Source organism: Pan paniscus, chromosome 11 (assembly GCF_029289425.2).
Source record: "Pan paniscus chromosome 11, NHGRI_mPanPan1-v2.0_pri, whole genome shotgun sequence".
Classification (NCBI taxonomy): Eukaryota; Metazoa; Chordata; class Mammalia; order Primates; family Hominidae; genus Pan; species Pan paniscus.
The window spans coordinates 111824167-111843977 of NC_073260.2; the positions used below are offsets into that span (position 1 = coordinate 111824167).

At 33.6% G+C, this 19811-nt stretch overlaps 1 protein-coding gene across 2 annotated transcripts in view; it reads right to left on the bottom strand.

Annotated features, from left to right (window-relative positions):
• Positions 1-1008: 1008 nt before the first annotated feature.
• TYRP1 (tyrosinase related protein 1) overlaps positions 1009-19811 on the bottom strand; it is a 1170479-nt gene continuing 1151676 nt past the window's right edge. For both annotated transcript variants that reach the window (XM_055092134.1, XM_055092135.2), the window contains exons 7-13: positions 18980-19449; positions 17524-17846; positions 14704-14908; positions 10920-11087; positions 7757-7936; positions 4314-4460; positions 1009-2104 (exon numbers count right to left, since the gene is read on the bottom strand). In XM_055092134.1, coding sequence (XP_054948109.1) covers positions 1899-2104; positions 4314-4460; positions 7757-7936; positions 10920-11087; positions 14704-14908; positions 17524-17846; positions 18980-19364 — 1614 coding nt within the window. In that variant the 5' untranslated portion in view covers positions 19365-19449 and the 3' untranslated portion in view covers positions 1009-1898. The remainder of the gene's footprint in view (positions 2105-4313; positions 4461-7756; positions 7937-10919; positions 11088-14703; positions 14909-17523; positions 17847-18979; positions 19450-19811) is intronic.

The following is a 19811-nucleotide window of genomic DNA, read 5'->3' on the forward strand; positions in this document are numbered from 1 at the left end:
TTAATGAGTTTCTTAGCTTTTAACCATTCCAAATTATTTCTCATCAACATTATTTGTGAACAGCACCATCACTACTATATTTATAAATATACAGCTTGATTATGACTCTCCCTGTTTCCTATTTCCCATGGAATTAATTCCAAGTATTAAGAATTGCATATAGGACACTCTGGTTTTATTTCCAATTTATCTTTTTACTCCCCTCCATAAAAACTATACTGTAATCACACTGACCTATTTTATATTTTAAAAAGTTCCATGCTCTTTTAAACTTCTGTGCCCTTGTCCATGCTGTGACTTTTGAATAAAATGCCCTTCTCTGCTTCTATATTTGGTAAATCCATTGGCAGTCCTTGAAGTACAAGTCAAACATGACCTTCTCAATTTTACAATTCTTATTTTCTTCTCTCCAAATCTATAGTGCCTTGAAATATTTGATATCTAGTATGTGCTTAATAAATGTTTCTGAAATGAGTAATTAGTAAATCTACAAAAATATAAAGTGAGGTATTTAGTTTCATTGATGTTCTATATAGAAAGGCATCTTACATTACACAGTAATTTCTTTGAAAAGCTGTGAGTATACTGTATTTTAACAAATCGCAATGTATTCCAAGAGAATAAATTGAATAATGCTAGTGTAAAACATCCTATTGTTATATGCATGCTCTTTGATATATTTTATTTGTTTATCTTGTGTATATATAGCCTTAATATTTTTGAATACAGGAAAACCCAGTAACCAATCAATCAGGGATACATAACTTAAACTTGTTTCTGTTTGCAGAATTTAGAATCTCAGTTTAGCCATTTTCTATAGTGCATGATTATTGTTATTATTTATTTTTACCAATTTTAATTAAAATGTTCACTTATGACCACCTTATACAGTTCTTTGGAAGATTGTTTCATAGCACAAGATCAAAAAGAGAAAATATATTTCATGTTAGAAGAGAAGGGAAAAAATAGCATTCATATAGAACCAGATAAAAAAGAAGACCAATGAAATAATATGTTAATATTTTACTTGGAAAATACATAAAAGGCTGATAAATGATAAGAGAATGCTATTTAAATTAAGCACAGTGATTGGAATACTATTTATAGAGCAGTATAAAACATGTTCTCCATATGCCTTCTCCATGGACCTCTAAGACGTTAGAAGAGAAATTAGTAGGTGAAATGTAAGGATAGGTAGTTCCTTTTTCAGTGAATTGAGAGGCAGGCAAACACAGGCAATATCCATTGTTGCTTAAGAAAGTGAAGATTTTCCCTCTCCAAAGTTTGACAAAGATGGTGATTTTGTTGTAGCCTTGAACCTGAGACTAAATAGTATATGTTGACTAAATAATATATTTGATTGGTCTTCAAACTGGAACATTAATTTGAAAAGGTTAATCAAAATTTCATTGGTTTGTAACTACACATAATTTTCTTTAATTAATAACTGTGGTTTTCTTTAAATCTGTTGACAAATATCCATGAATGGAAACGTGTTTATGTTTTAACATTTTAGAAATGCCCATTCATGTATTTTAAGTGGACGTTTACTATCAAACGTTATTTTCCTTTACACGTAAACAAAGCATGGTAGTTCACTTATATCTTCACATACTCAACCTTTAAATCATGCCAAAGATCTTCACACTATCCTTAAATATCATGGAGTTTAGTGTCATTCACCATTTTAAATAGAACTGAAAATTAAAACCCATTGAAAAGATTCTGAAAGGGTCTTCCCAGCTTTGAAAAGTATGCCTGGAACTTTAATTCTAACATATGCTTGTATTTATTAGAAAGAAGGTAATAAAGTGAAAGAAAATACAGTTAATAACTCAATCTATTATATTCAACCAGGTGGTTTTGTGATACTAATGCATAAGAGAGTAGGGCATTTGTTAGACCACAGACTGATTAGGATTCCGGAGTTTTTCATATTCTTCAGCATAGCATTGATACTGATCAGTGAGGAGAGGCTGGTTAGCTTCATCCATACTGCGTCTGGCACGAATCAGATAAGAAGCAGTCCCAAAAATGAGTGCAACCAGTAACAAAGCGCCAACTACTGCTATGGCAATTATCTCAGGTACACTAAACTCCCGACCTATTTGGAAAGGAAGATAAAAATAAAAAGACAAATATTAAAATAGTTATCACCAAAAAGTGGACACATGAAATTTAGAAATGTCTATTTTAACAGAAATCCTCATATTTAATTTACATTGGCCACATGGCCTTGAAGCCACTTCCTGATTTCTTTTAATGAGTGGACCCTATTGGGATAGTCATTGTTATTTCCATTTCATTTTGTGAAAGTGAGAGAATGATGACTCAATGAGTCTGAGTCACTTACCCAGGTCACTTGGTTGGTAAGCAATAAAGTTGGCTTTGGAGCCCGGGTATTTTAGAATATAAGTCTTGTACTTTTCCACTATGCCCTACTGCCTTTGTTGGGGAAAAGATTTAAACAAAAAACTTTTGAACTTCAAAATCTCATAAAAATACCTAAGAGTATCTCACTCCCTTTTCCTTTAAGATAGATAAATGCAGGCAATATGGTATAGTAGAAAAATTGGGTATATACCCAGTAATGGGATGGCTGGGTCAAATGGTATTTCTAGTTCTAGATCCCTGAGGAATCGCCACACTGACTTCCACAATGGTTGAACTAGTTTACAGTCCCACCAACAGTGTAAAAGTGTTCCTATTTCTCCACATCCTCTCCAGCACCTGTTGTTTCCTGACTTTTTAATGATTGCCATTCTAACTGGTGTGAGATGATATCTCATAGTGGTTTTGATTTGCATTTCTCTGATGGCCAGTGACGATGAGCATTTTTTCATGTGTTTTTTGGCTGCATAAATGTCTTCTTTTGAGAAGTGTCTGTTCATGTCCTTTGCCCACTTTTTGATGGGGTTGTTTGTTTTTTTCTTGTAAATTTGTGGGAGTTCATTGTAGATTCTGGATATTAGCCCTTTGTCAGATGAGTAGGTTGCGAAAATTTTCTCCCATGTTGTAGGTTGCCTGTTCACTCTGATGGTAGTTTCTTTTGCTGTGCAGAAGCTCTTTAGTTTAATTGGATCCCATTTGTCAATTTTGTCTTTTGTTGCCATTGCTTTTGGTGTTTTGGACATGAAGTCCTTGCCCATGCCTATGTCCTGAATGGTAATGCCTAGGAATGGTAATGCCTAGGTTTTCTTCTAGGGTTTTTATGGTTTTAGGTCTAACGTTTAAATCTTTAATCCATCTTGAATTGATTTTTGTATAAGGTGTAAGGAAGGGATCCAGTTTCAGCTTTCTCCATATGGCTAGCCAGTTTTCCCAGCACCACTTATTAAATAGGGAATCCTTTCCCCATTGCTTGTTTTTCTCAGGTTTGTCAAGGATCAGATAGTTGTAGGTAAGCGGCGTTATTTCTGAGGGCTCTGTTCTGTTCCATATGACTATAAATCATGCTGCTATAAAGACACATGCACACGTATGTTTATTGCGGCATTATTCACAATAGCAAAGACTTGGAACCAACCCAAATGTCCAACAATGATAGACTGGATTAAGAAAATGTGGCACATATACACCATGGAATACTATGCAGCCATAAAAAAATGATGAGTTCATGTCCTTTGTAGGGACATGGATGAAATTGCAAACCATCATTCTCAGTAAAATATCGCAAGAACAAAAAACCAAACACCGCATATTCTCACTCATAGGTGGGAATTGAACAATGAGATCACATGGACACAGGAAGGGGAATATCACACTCTGGGGACTGTGGTGGGGAGGGGGGAGAGGGGAGGGATAGCATTGGGAGATATACCTAATGCTAGATGACGAGTTAGTGGGTGCAGCGCACCAGCATGGCACATGTATACATATGTAACTAACCTGCACAATGTGCACATGTACCCTAAAACTTAAAGTATAATAAAAAAAAAAAAAGAAAAATTGGGGCATATTCCATGGGCCTAAGCTCAAACTCATTCTCTTCCCTCATTAGAAATGTGAATCTGTAACAGTTAACCTATTTAAGCCTCAGCTTCCTTATTTGTGAAATGAAGATTTTCATACTCACCCCAAAGCATTGTGAGGATTAAATGAGATAGGGTGCTGTACAATAAGATCAATATCAGCTTAGTGTGGACTCTCAACAAATATCAAATTCCTTCCCTTATCCTCAAATAAAAATACAAATGAAAGTTTCCAAGTCCAAATGGAAAACATAGCTTCAGAATACCGTGATTACTCTACTTGAAAGATAACACATTTGCTTTTGGAAATTATCACAGTAAAAATACACTTTCAACACTCACTTGGCCATTGAATTTCATAAGTGTATCCCAGGTTGTCTGGAGCAGTAACAAACATTTCTGTGTTGGTGACTGGGGGCCAGAATGGCACCATGTTGTATTGTCTATTATGTCCAATAGGGGCATTTTCCAATGGAAATGTGGATATATCTAAATTATTCCAAAGACAACGTATTAATAAACATAATAAAATTAATATTCCTATCATTATTGAGTTCTAAAGGCATCCAACATTCAAGGAGAGCATGAAAAAATTTTATTCTTATTTTACACTGACTAAAGATATGAAGTTTCACTACAGCAGGATGAGAAATTACATAAAACAGAAAATGCTTTGAATACAGTACCAATATACCACTTAATAATAAAGAGAGTTTAAAAGCAGGGGAGTTTTGGTATTTCATTACCTATGGTGATCTTGAATAATTTTTAAAAATTACATAAAGCAATTTGAATAAAATTCATTAAAATGTATTTTTCAAAGCCAAAGAAAACATAAACCTGTAATTTGCTGTGGCATACAGCTCTGCCTCCTGTTATCCCTTTGACCTTACTATCTCTCACCACTCTCTCCCCAGACCCCACTCTACTCCAGCCACAGTTGGCTCCCTGTTCCTTTGTCTTAGGACATTCTTCTTCCATATATCTACACAGTACTGCCTATCCTATTTCCTGATTTTATTTATCTATAGAGACTTCCACCATCTAACATGCTGTATATGTATTTACGTATGGTTATTGTCAATTTTATCAACAGGAAGAAAAGTTTCAGGAAGAAAATTTGTTGGTGAATTTTGTATAGCATCATATTTCTGGTACCTTGAATACTGACCAGGAAATAGTAGATTTGAAAATAATACATATGAAAAGACTTAAGTGTATGTGTGATTACTTCATTTCTCTCACAGCTCAAAAAGTAAAGTAGTGATCACTCTTGGAAACTTATAAACTGCTTCTTCTGAAAATACACTGAACTTCTGGGCTGCTATATTTAAAACTTAATTCATATAATTCTCAGTTGAAATAAAAGAGAAGGAATTGAATTGAATGTGTATATAGATCAGAAATGTTAGTAAATAGAAATTAACATGGTAGTAACTAGAGTTTGGATGCTCTCAATTGTACTATTTCATGTCTAATGAAAGGAACCTGTAATGGACATTAATATTTGAATGACTCCACTTTTCTTTATCATCTGTAAAGTGTAATTTTTGTTCCTTTCCAAGCCTAAAAATTCTATTATTCTGCAATTTGTAAAGAGCTTTCTATATTTGTAAAAACCTTTCAATCATTTTGAAAAAGAATTCCATCCCTCCACTCCTAGACTTATTTTAAACAAGACTCTTGCTTTACAGACAGTTTTATAAATTTTTTTAATCTTTCTAATTTTTCTTTCTCTTCTTCACAGTTGTTTTATGACACTGATTTCTAAAACGTATTTGCAGGTACAAGGAATATTTAAGAAGGAGGCTAATTGTTTCAGCTTAGCTTTCATGCAACTTGCAAGTGTTTACATTGACCTATCCTATAATTTTATGGCCACATTTTATCAGAAATGTGCTGCAGGGTAGTTTCCTATTTTTTATTTACGGTATTTCTCTTCCCACTACAATTCAAGTTACTGAGAAACCTTATGCTACACATATTGCAAACAAAGAAAATGTCAGAAAAAAATGTTCAAAAGGTATTTTTCTGGTTCATCAATGACCTTTAAGTTAAAATCTGGAGAACCTTTAACAACTTGCTATCAATGTGAAATAATTATATTTTCAGCCAAGATACACAAGGTGAAGGAATATCTTTCCTTTCTTTCATAGGTGAAAGAAAACTCCACTTAAGAGACTTGCCAGGTTACTGACTAGTCTCCATTTCCTCTAAAAAGTTTACTAACACCCACGACATTGTGAATAACTGAATAAATACAACTTGAACATTGCCATGTAGTTCCCAGAAGTGCATGTTTAACAAAAGCTGGTTTTGTTAATTCCTAAACCTATTAATTTGAGTTTACTCATTACTGTAATAAAAGTAATCTAGTTAAACAAACATAAAGTGGTCATCATGACTGTAAAACAAAGAGAAGGATGTTGTTTTTATAGTATGTAAATTGAACATTTTGGAAAGATTTGTTAAAGGTGTATGGCTAAAATATTTGCCCTCATATTGTATTTCAAAAGTCACTCATTTATTGTTTCACTTTTTAAAAAGCTGACAGTGTAAATTATAGATTTATGGTTGTCATTATGTATATAAACACACATGAAAATGAGATGAAACTGCAATAACTGAATTCATAACTGACTGAAAACTAACTCTGCCTCTGTCAGCCAGGCTAGCGTGCAGTGGTGTGATCTTGGCTAACTGTAACCTCTACCTCCTAGGGTCAAGTGATTCTCCTGCCTCAGCCTCCCCCAATAGGTGGGATTACAGGTGCCCACCACCATGCCTGGCTAATTTTTGTATTTTTAGTAGAGACGGGGTTTCACCATGTTGACCAGGCTGGTCTCAAACTCTTGGGCTCAAGCGATCCCCACATCTCGGCTTCCCAAAGTGCTGCAATTACAGGCTTATGTGTAAGTTGTTTCTTAAATAATTTTTGATGGAACAAACTATTTTCATCAATTTCATCAATTAATGGTCCTAATTAGGTTGGATTAGAGGACGTTATTGCACACATACACACATAGAAATGAAAGCATGCCTAATGGATACATAAATCAATAGGTAGTTAAGCTACAATATCATGTTTATGTGCGTTATGAGCTAAAGGCACAGAAGCCAAAATTTAGAATGCTTTCAACCTATGAAAATTTGCAATGTTTTAACCAGTGGAAGCACTTTTATTGTTTGAAAAATAATGCTAGCCTCTCAGCTGCATAGGAAGGCAGAGAAAGAGGCCTTTTAAATAGTATTTTAAAGAATGCATTGAAATGAACTTAAAAGAGATTTCCTATAGTGTGATATAAAAGCCAACATTAGCTTTTCAAGTGGAACACAATTTCTATTTGTGAGAGGCCATTAAGTAATAAAAATAAGAACTGTGGATTATGGGTATACAATTTTTAGTCTTTTGGGATATCAAAGAAGAGCTCTATAAGGTTTTCCTCATTTATATTTAAAAGTAATGAGAATTTATGTTGGAAGATGAGGGTAAGAACAATTTGTGAAACATAGTAGCCATTTTTCCATAGCAAAAATTAGGAGAGATGATTTGGTTAGTCCCAGCAAATGGTTAAACATATCATCCTATAATAACTATTTGGAGAGACTTCTTGCCTGCATTTTCAAAGTAGAATTGAATGTCTGGAAGTGACTTGATATTACAGCTATGCTATCCTTATTTTGAAAGTGTTTTTATGCGGTGAGTGCTCAGCTTGAACTGATAACTATGCCATCTAAACAATCCGCTCAACTGAGCATGCAAAAGACATATGAAAATGTCTTACCAGCATTGTATCTCCTCAGCCATTCATCGAAGACTGCATCTGTGAAGGTGTGCAGGAGGACAAAAATAGGATCATTTGGAGACAAATGGGTTTGTCCCCCTGTTCCATTCAGGAATAGATGAGCCAAATTGTGAAGACTTCGAACAGCAGGGTCATACTTTCCCGTGGGGTCACTGTAACCTAGACACATAGTAAGGAGGAGAATAGTAAAACTATTGCAAATATTTTACTTTTCCAGTTAATAGCAATGATTATATTGGGAAACAATTTTTCCAAGGCTTGTCAGGCCAATTTTTGCCTTAATATAACAGCACTGCTTCTCTGTACCTATGGTTGATGACATTTGTTTGCTATACCCAGAGCTAGGCTGGTTTTATGCTAGTGGCATGACATTCTAAATGTAGCCTCCAGGTTAAAAATAATGACCTGCAAAGGATACCAGTCAAAATATATAGACACTGTATTTGACAAGGCAGACATTGTTCTACATGGGAATAAAGATAGTGAAAATCTCCAGTTTCTCCTTTGGGAGAAGAATGCTCTGGTTGTCTTGGAACTTAAGTTGCCAGATGTTACTTCAGCCTCCTACCTTAGTTTTGAATGACTGTTAGCATGTTTATTTTTGGAAAACTATTTTTTGTGGGGAAGCTACAATTCCTCAGGGCTTTCTTTCCATCTTTGTGTTAGTTTTAAACATTGGGAAAACCTACTGTCAAAACATTTATACAGCTTTTGATAAATATCTCAATTCCATATATACATATACTCACACATATACAAACACACACACATATATAATATATATTCCATATATATTATATATATTCCACATATATATTCCACATATATTATATATATTCCACATATATATATTCCACATATATATATTCCACATATATATATTCCACATATATATATTCCACATATATATTCCATATATATATTCCATATTCCATATATATATTCCATATATATATTCCATATTCCATATATATATATTCCATATATATATTCCATATTCCATATATATATTCCATATATATATTCCATGTATATATATATTCCATGTATATATATATTCCATGTATATATATATTCCATGTATATATATATTCCATGTATATATATATTCCATATATATATATTCCATATATATATATTCCATATATATATATATTCCATATATATATATATTCCATATATATATATATTCCATATATATTCCATATATATATATATTCCATATATATTCCATATATATATATATTCCATATATATATATATTCCATATATATATATATTCCATATATATATATATTCCATATATATATATATTCCATATATATATATTCCATATATATATATTCCATATATATATATTCCATATATATATATTCCATATATATATATATTCCATATATATATATATTCCATATATATATATTCCATATATATTCCATATATATATGGAATATATATATATGGAATATATATATATATGGAATATATATATATTCCATATATATTCCATATATATATATTCCATATATATATATATTCCATATATATATATTCCATATATATATATATTCCATATATATATATATTCCATATATATATATATTCCATATATATATATTCCATATATATATATTCCATATATATATATTCCATATATCTATATATTCCATATATATATATATTCCATATATATATATATATTCCATATATCTATAAGGGAGAAAACAAGGTTTGGTATAAGACAGGTCATAAATAAAAATGGAGGGTCTATGATGTAGGCTGTCTAATTGGGTTGAAGGACCAGAGGGTTGAGATAAGGGAATGGTTGTGCATTCTAAAATGAAATCAGAATTTAAAATATGTTAACCAGGTCTCTCTTCATCTAAGATGAATTGTATAGTTGTAGCCACTTATTTAGTCACCTATGCATTTTTTCAAGCATCTATTCCATTGTTATTTGACTCAAAAACATTTAAAGATTGTCTGTGATATATATGGAACGTGGCTTGACACTAGTCTTTTTATACATTTTGTCAGGAAATAAGTATAATTGTCTTCTGATTGGGCATTAAGAAGACACAATCTGTACATTTTTTAAAAAATCAGTGCTGATGGCCTTAGTTTACAGATTAGCCAAAATATAGTGATTTTTTTTATTGAATCATATTCAAATCAGTGCATTCAGGTAGTTACTAAAATGATCAAAAATAGGTTAAAATGGCATATAATTTTGAGACTAAAAGGTGAGAGAATTAAAAATAATTATTAGATTTGTATACCAAGTATCTCTGATCATAGGGCAGAGAAATGTATTTGCATTTTTTGGGAAGATGGGATGCATTAGACATGGACAATGCTATATTGAAGGTAAAAATTTAACAATAACAAGTTTATAAGATAAAAGTAATTATATTCTTTTGAAGACTTTAAATATATATATATATATCAAGCATCATTTGGAGGTATCAAAATTTATTATACAAAGACACTGGATTTTGAAAACTTGAATTTGAACCTACGCTCTGTTAGTAACTAGCTGAATATCTTGTGATAATAATTTTACCTGTTTATACCTCACTTTCCTCAGCTTTAAAATACTTTGTGTGAAATAAGGAAAACCAAGTTAAGCATCAGTAGATGCTAATTTGAATTTGTACAGACTTTTGAAAAAAGTTACAGGTTAATACTGACCTAAATAAAACATATGCGCAAGCAAGGCTTTATTCAGTGTCAACTAATTGTTTGGAATTATTTTTTTATTACTATATTTAAAAAAAAACTAAACTGATTTAATACACTGTCAAAGTCTTGAATATTGTTTGCCAATGCTAGAGACCTTGATATAGTTACACATATTGGCCAGCTAGCTACCAGAAATTTGAATTTAAAAAGTTTTTGGGTGTTTAAGAAATTAGAGCATGATTTCCAAGGGCTTCACCTATAATGAAAAGAGCTTCATGGTTGACTCTTCTTTTTAAGAAAGTTCCTTTTTCAAGCAGGTGTATCATAATAGACAATCTCATTCACATAAACACACAGGATTAATATGCTATTCAAAGCCTTCTCAAATAAACTTGCTTTTGAATAATTCAGTTTACTCTGATAACTAGATCTTTTAAAAATACTGATTTCATTTACTTGCCTTCCACTGTGTTTCGGAAACTGTTTGTAGAGTTGGAATAAAAAGGAGGCGTGTCAAATAAACCAACTTCCAAGCACTGAGCGACATCCTGTGGTTCAGGAAGACGTTGCACCATTGGTCTGGCCACATTTCCAGCTGGATTTCTCCTAATTGGCCCATCCTCGGTGCCTGCAGAAAAAAATGGGATGTGGAAACATTTACACAATGTTTGGAGTTCTTATTGTCGCTCTTTAAAACTTTATACATAGCATGAATATGAAATATAGGTTTTCCTTGGTAGAAAAGAAAATTTAAAAATGCATACTTGGTAGCATTAAAATGAGAAAATCTAAGTTACCATGTCCCACTTCTTTGAATCAAGTAGATATGAGATACATAAAAGTATCTGAAGGAAAACAAAGAATCACACTAATAGATACAGGTGTTGATATTTGTTAAATCAATATATGCTTCTTTCACAAGAATGTATTAAAATGAAAATTCCATGGAAAATTGAATTTTGCCAAAATAATCTCATAAATCTAGTTCTACACTAAAATCTATATGTCACATATATGTGATATTTTGTATGCAAATGCTGTCTATTTAAACCTTCAGAGAAATAAGGAAAAAAAAACCCTTACATTTCTTTGGAAAGTGATACATATGTCAACCAACACACATTTTTCAACTTTTTCAGCAATTAATGTGAGAAATAATGAAACTTTGTGAAGAGCAGTAACAAACAAAGAACTGTGACACTAGGGATAGATAATATGATAGGAGCCTTAAAGAAGAGAGATGGTGGGAGGGAGCAGGGAAAGAGAGAGAGAGATCCTGCCCAGTCAGATCTCCAGAAAGGCTTTATAAAGAAGAGAGATTTACACAAAGCCCCATAGGATTAAGAAAAATTTTCATAGGTGAAATAAATTTTACAAGACAAACATTTTAGGCAGAGGAAATGGCAAGAGATGATACACTTTCTTCTGTCTATAACAAAACCCCCTCTCTATAAGAAAAAAAAACTTTGTATCCCACAGACTTGGCATAGTACCTGGCATTGAATAGGTGCTGAAGAGTTGTTTGGTGCCTGTCATTATATGGAAAAGATCATGTTAGCTGTAAAAAAAAAAAAAAAAGGGGGGGGGGCCTGTTTGGGAAATAGTTTGCCTGGAGTATGTGCCAGGATAGTAGTGGACTGTAGGAAAGAAAAGAAGCTAGACCAGAGCTATATTGTGAAAAAAAAATCAAGTATCAAGATAAGAAAGTTATGTGTAATTTATTAGGAAGGGAGAGAAGTCAAAACCTTAGATGGGTGGGAGGAGAGGTGATTGGTTAGGAAAATTTTGCATCATTCTGTCCCAGTGGTCTCCAGAAAGGAATATATGTACCGTAAAGGGACAAGCAAAATAATCCACTAAGCTGGTGAGAGATAATTTTACAACTTCAACTCATATTCCTTTTCCTTCATTCAGAAAGCCTCCCATGTTCTATGCTTTATAATTAACGTAATAATCAGAACCTGTTAAGTTAGCATAATGAAATTTAAATAATATGTAACTAAAACATATGCCTCAGGTGGGATTGGAAACTATTTATTGAGCGTGCATTATCACCCAAAACTTTCACCATCACTAGCTAGACTATCAATTCAAGCTGATGTTTTGGGGATTACTGCTCAGGAAGCTATCAATAAATCCCAAGAAACAAATACTAATTACTTGAGTTTCAAAACATTACATTCTAATTTGCCCTCACAGAGTTCCATAGTAGAAAATGCTGACAGTAAAGAAACTAGTTTATATAAAAAATAAACCAGTTTGTTTTTTATTCCAGTGATTCTTAAATTTGTTTGCATATGGACAAACTCTGCCATTGCACCTAACATCCTATGGACCAAAGTCCTGTGGAATTTCCACATAAAAATAAATGGAAAGTTGCCCATGTCTGAAGAAGAAAATATATTTGAGAAGTATTGTGAATAAATAACAGTGTTTTTCTATGTTGATTCAAAGATGGTATTTTGGTGGCTGGAAGAATGTTAGCTGCAATAAAATATTAACTATTTTCAATCCACCAAGTTTGGCGCATTAATTTTGAATACTGGAGAAATACTATGCAACAAGCATGTGAAGACATGGGTATGGAATATTTAAAGAAGGTTTTATCTAAAGGTGGAAACGTGTGGGTCTCCAGTAAAAGATGACGAATGGAACTACAGAAATGGAAAAGATCATTAAAGAAGAAAGGTAATAGAAGAGAGAATTGTTATGAAGACTAAATAGGATACTATATCAATGCATTTCATACTATATCAGATACATAATATATGTTCAATAAAATAGTTTTTCCCTTTCCTTTGCCTTATAAATAAAATGTCTGCCATTTATCTCTTGCAGTGAGACAAGGGATAATCTTAAAAATATTTTAACCTAAAATAAATATTCTTCAATTTGTCATGAGACTATGTGTCTGAGTTAGGAGACTTGTTATATTAATTGACAAGAAAAATGATGATGAAAAGAAAATCTCTTCCTCTTTCTTCCCCCTCCTGTGCTATGATTGCATTTACTCATTTAAACTGTGTTCTATTTTGGTATCCAATCATCCGGGTGATTGGGAAATGTCTAGAAAACTCTCAGGCCAAAATACAATGGCCTGGTCACAAAGAGTATAAACGTTTTGGCATCTGCAGACATCCTGATCCTTGATTTCATTTCTCTGCCACAAGGTGGGATCATGCATTCAGCATACCAAACAAATACAAATTTATTCTAAGTTTTAAACTTCTACAGAGGAAATTTTCATATATTATCACTTCTCTTATTCCTATAAATTGCTAAATAATCTAATGGTGAAAATATATATCTAATTCCTGCTGATTTATTTAGAGTATTTCTTATTTAAGTTCATAAAATAATTTAATACTTGATGCATAAAATAATATATGTAGAATAAATATGTGGTGATTATAATAATAAAACAAATTCACATAACTCTTATTTTTATATGGAAGAACAATCAAAAGAGCCATACATGCCTGAAGAAGAAAAATAAGATGAGGTAGGGGGTGTCTAATAATTAAACCTTGTGTTACTAGCACAGGCACAAATAATCATATGATCCAAGAAAGAGAACAGAAAGCTCAGGAAGAGATCTACATGTGGCAGAAACTTGACCTGTGACAGTGGTGGCATTCAGATCACTGGAGAAAGGATGCTCGGACAACTGATTAGGCGTACTCTTATTGTGTTCACTTTGGAAGAGCTGGAAAGCAGCTAGGGGGCAGACATCAGTACAATATACTCCTTTTCTGAAAACTATCCCCCATATCAGCTTTTGTTTTCTAACTTTATAACTGCAAGCATACATTTGGTTTGCTTCTTTTCTTTTTTTTCTTCCCAGGGCATTTCTAACTTTTTGCCTATTTTTCACATTTTCTTAGGAAACATTTCCTGTGAAATTCCAACACAAGACACATGACTACTAAGTAGTGCTAAGAAAACTAAGAGGATTAGTTTGTACAACTAGACATTTCCAAAATAAGAAAGTTAGCAAGATATTGACCAAATTACTCAAGAAAGGCAGTGTAAAAATGTGTAGGCACTTTCTGTTTCCCCTGGAGCAACTTATAGAGTACCTTGAACATTCTAGGTGTTTAATGAATGCCTGGTACACTGTTTCTCTATAATAAAAGTAGATTTTAGTCTGAATTCTCTAGTAGAATGAAGGGCCTTTCAGGCAACATATTTAATCTCTTTATCTAAAAAGAAATTCTGACTCCAAGCTATCATTTGGAACTTACTGTTACAAAGTGTTCCCAGGGTATCATAATCTTCCAAGGAGTCACAGACCACTCGCCATTGAGAAAAGACAGAGTTTGGGCTTATTAGAGTGGAATCAAAGTTGCTTCTGGATCCCATCAAGTCATCCGTGCAGATATCACAGACATTTTTCCCCGTTGCAAAATTCCAGTAAGGAAGGGAGAAAGAAGGCTCTTGCAACATTTCCTAGATCACAGAAACCACATTAATACTCTCTGCTTCTGTTTACAATTATTCATTTCTGTTTGGTCTACTCTCTGACAGTCTATTTCTATTAGCTCTCTTCTCTTCAGACAATAAGGTACTGGTTAGTATATCAATGGTGTCTGAGGGGCCCAGAGGAGTTAAAACCTTATTTAACAAAGCTGGTAATTTATTACAAGGTGTCATTTAGGCATTAGAGGGAATGAAACTCAATTCATTATGCAGACATTTCTGAAAATGATTTAAAGGGATAAAGGGTCTTCTTTTTCTTTTTTAGGCAGATAATTACATTTATATTGGTTATACAAAAAGTTATCAATAACAACATCCACTTCTTGGCATTTCCACCTTCTTCCATTTTCCTATCTTTAATTCAAGCATCATTAACTCTTAGTCTGGAGCCAGATCCAGCCTTAAAATATGTTTTGTGGAGTGCTAATTTTTGTTTTGCTTGTTTTTAAATTTAATTTGAATGACTAGGCATTTAGATTCTGGTTTGGCAACAGGCCAATGGACTCTTTGACACTGAGCACGGAAGGTGTTTTATTTAGGGAACCCTGCCTTAGAATCTAAACTTTTAAGACTCAGGCTTCTGCCTAAATTTGTACTGATAAAAATGCTAAACAGAAGCAGAGTAAATCTTTCTGCCCATTGTTTTTTAGATCAGAGACCTAGTTTCCATTCAAAGCTGATCTCACATTTTTAAAAATTCTGGCCTCAAGATCACATGCTTATTTCATTCGGTTCTTTAAAACATACATTTCCTTGTTATTTCTCATTTCTTTGGTGCCTTGAGAAGTTCTATTTATGGTATGGGATTTAAATGTAGGGATTGCAATTGTTTTATCTTATCTCTCAAGCACTCAGTATATTTCTACTTTTTCACTTTAAATCCCTTCCTAGGAAGCATTTTCTTATCCTTGGGTGTTTTAGAGAGCCAAAAGCTTTCCAAGTTATCCCCAGTTATTGGTCTCCAGGGGTTTGTAGTCCTCCTTTAGAAGCCATCATTGTGGTTCACAAAAATTAGTGACAGCTTCCAAGGGATCACTAAGAATCGGTTTGTGGTTCAGCAACTGACATCTGGGAGCCAGAGCATATTCATCTGGCATTTCAGCCATGAATTACATTTAAATTGTAATTTGTTGCATCCCTTGTGCTGTTGGGTCTTTAAAATGTAAGTCATAGAGGTTGAAGTTTACACAGGCAAAATTGAAGCTTTTAGATACTTTCCACCTGCCCTTTCACTTTGGTGTGCCCATGAGAAAATGACTTGAAGGCATGAAGATCTGCAGTCAATTACAAATGACAGATTTGTCTATAATCTACTAAACGTCTTACTTGCAATCAGAGCTATAAAATATGACGTTCAGAGTATCAGATGAATTCATTTAATCACTCTCAAACTGCAAATGGATAGGGTACTTTCAAAAGAATATTTTATCCTGTATGTTAGTGCATTAATTCTCTCTCTTCTAACCATTTATTTTTTCTCGGAATAATGCTGGCACAGCATTCTGCAAATTAATAAATGAATCTAAACGCCTTTCCCTTCTTCAGATATTTTTAGCTTAATTTTTATATCTTAACTTGAAGGGGGAGATTCATTGCTGTTATTTCACATAGAAAACAGGTTTACTTTGTGGATTTCCTAGTTGAGATCTAACAACTTAAACTTTTATTTTAAAATGTCCATATTTTTCTCAAGGAACAGAGCAGTTGGTAAAAGAAATAAGAGTAAAGAATCTACGTAACTAGATACTTTAATATGTTTGAAGCTTATCTGCTTAGAAAATAAGTATGAAATAACTGCTTGAGTTGAGGTTCACTTTGTGCCAAATAAAAAGCCAATGTCTTTTCATTAAAAATATTGCCTGACTGATATAATTATTTTGATATTTTTCAACATTTTTTCAAATTTTACATATTTTAGGTGTACAACATGGTGCTTTGATATAAATATACATAGTAAAGTGATTACTATAGCCAAGCAAATTAAAATATCTGTCCTCTTATATAGTGATGTGATATTTTAATAGGTTTCTTCTGTAAGACTCAAAGGGTAGGGAACGTGGAAAAATATAGTTCAATGAAAATATGAGAGTCTAAATTGAAAGGAATTATTTTTCATGATTTAAACCCTATACTATGTTGGAGGGAATCATCGCTGGAATGATGAGATATACATTTAGGACTGGAAAGATTGAGAAATCTCTAACCCACATCACTTGACCAGGAGGAGGAATCTGCTTATATTTAGTAGAGAAGGAAGACATGCAAATGAGATTCTTCTGTTTCAAGCTTTATGAAAGTCATGTTTTCAATGAAACTGCAAAATATTTTTAAACTTTTAATTCATTCCTGCAAATGTCTCATTTTGCTCATTATTGATTTTGCTTTATTTTCACTTCACCAAGATAAAGATTAATTAACAAGTAACCAAAATAAGGAGAAAACGAAACGCCAAAGACAGGTTAGTAACATAAAATTGCTTTTTCATCAGATGTTCTCATGATTCTGAAAACTAGTGAATTAAAATCACTTACAAACAAGGCATCTTGTCTGTAAAGAGTGTGAAAACTGAAATGCTTCTTACATACCTGCATGTCTTTCTCCAGACGCAGGAGGTGGTACCTGTGCCATGTGAGAAAAGCTGGTCCCTCATGAGAGAAATCCACTTCACCAAAGCTTTCCTGCCCTACCCCAAGGAAAGTCTTTTTGACTGAGTAATAGTGTGTCCAAACAAAGTAGTTATAAATGGAAATGTTCTCAAATTGTGGCGTGTTGCCATCTGGCCCCAGTATTTCTTCTGATCTCCTGGTGGCAATGACAAATAAAGGGTGAGTTGTGCGCTTTGCCATATCCAGGGCCCGGACAAAGTGGTTCTTTTCTTCTTTACTTAAGTCCAGAAGATTTCTCCTGACTTTAGGGGTACAAAATTCAAGCATGAAAACATCTGCCTTGCGGGGATGGGTAGAGAAAGAGCATAATCATCTTGTAACACACCACGACCCATTTATCCATCTGTTCAAATGTGTTTTAAATTATTTTACACTTTTAAAAATATCCTTAACTAAAACCCTTTCTTCAAGCCTGCTTTCTCTCTCTTTCTTCCCTTTTCTCTCTCCAATTTACTGCATGATTTATATTACCTTTCTTTAATCTTACCTATGGATTTTATGTTTCTGTGACCTTGTCATGTTGATTTCTGCCCACTGTTGGCATTTTTGTTGGAATTTTCTGTCTTTTTAACATTATAAATCTTTGAAAATTAGGTGATATAACATAGTAGTTAAGACCAGAGAATTATTCTATGACTTTGGGCACATTTTTCCAAGTCTTAGTTTTTTTTTAATCATTAAAATGTGGATAAAAATAATACTTGCTTTACAGAATTGAAAGTTCAAAGACCACACACATAAAAAGCAATTAGCCCAAGGCCTAACTCATAGTAAAGACTCAATACATGTTCATTTAAACCCTTAGTCTACTATCTCGCACATAGAACACAATCAAATATTGTTGGCTGTTACTGTTTAGTGCTTTGTTATTTAATGCTGTTTAGTCTGCAGGCCAAACTCTTCATCTCAAATGCTGAATTTGATCATCATGGTGGGAAACTTCTTTAAGGGTCAGCAGGGGTAGCTGGAGAACTAAAATATAAGGGCTAGGTAGATCTCAGCATGAATTCCAGGTTTACTAAATATCACCTGTGTGGATTTGAACTTTCTGAACCTTATCTATGACAATTAACATGTTTACCTGAAGGAGTTACTGAATTGACTAGTCATAATACCTAACACAGTTCCTAGGATATAGTGGTTGCTCAATAAATGTTTCAGAATAAAATATTGATCAGAAGTTCTGAGCTTCAACTCCAACCCTTTACATTAAACAAGTTTCTTAACCTTTCTAAGCCTCAGTTTCCTCAACTATGAAAAGAGAGGGTTGAGCTATATGATTTCCAGGTATTCCTCCAGCTCAAATGATTTAAGATTTTATTAAGAGCCTTGAGTCTCATGCAGGACTTATGAACTCATTCATATCTCCACTTACCTATGAGAACCCTCTGGTCACAGGCAGCTCCTCTCCAGCCAGGACGGCATGTCCCACAGTTGTGTCCTGAGAAATTGCCATTGCAGTGACATGTCCTATTGAAGAAGCGCAAGGGCCAGGCCTCCCGATCATCTCTGCCATCATGGGGATACTGAGGGCTGTGGGGCCGGGAGTCTGCAGTCACTGCCTCACATCTGCCCCTCCCTGATGATGAGCCACAGCGGTCTGTCCCAGGCCCAGACACAGGGGACAGGTCTGGGCAACACATACCACTTCTCAAAGCCTCAACAGTGGCACACTGTCTTGGGAATTGAGCCCGGGCCTGCTGAAAAAGTAGCAAGGGGAAGAAGATACAGCCCAGAGAGAGGAGTTTAGGAGCACTCATTCTGCTTGAAATAAGAGTGCAAAACAAAGACCTGGTTTGCAGCTCTTTGTGTAGAGAAGACTGAAGCACGTAGAGGAAAATCCAGCTGAAAAAGAGAAGGTAAAATGAGATTATGCAAGTTTTTCTTGGTACTTAAAATGGTATGCCCCCTTCCCAAACCACCTTCAAAATGGAACCCATATGTAAAATGACATTTCACACAAATAATAAAAGTAGTAATTTACCTTTAAAATTTGGCATATATAACACCTACATGTGTGATACCCAAATAATTAAATTCCCTGTCCTCGTCATTTTGTTTATATATATATACATACTAGATATCAGTTATCAAAAGCATGAATTAGCAGGTCACCATCATTAATTACATTTAATTTAACCTTGGAGCTGAAGGAAGAATTGGGAACAGATTTCCAGCAAGTTAATTTCTGTGATTTAAAGTCCCTT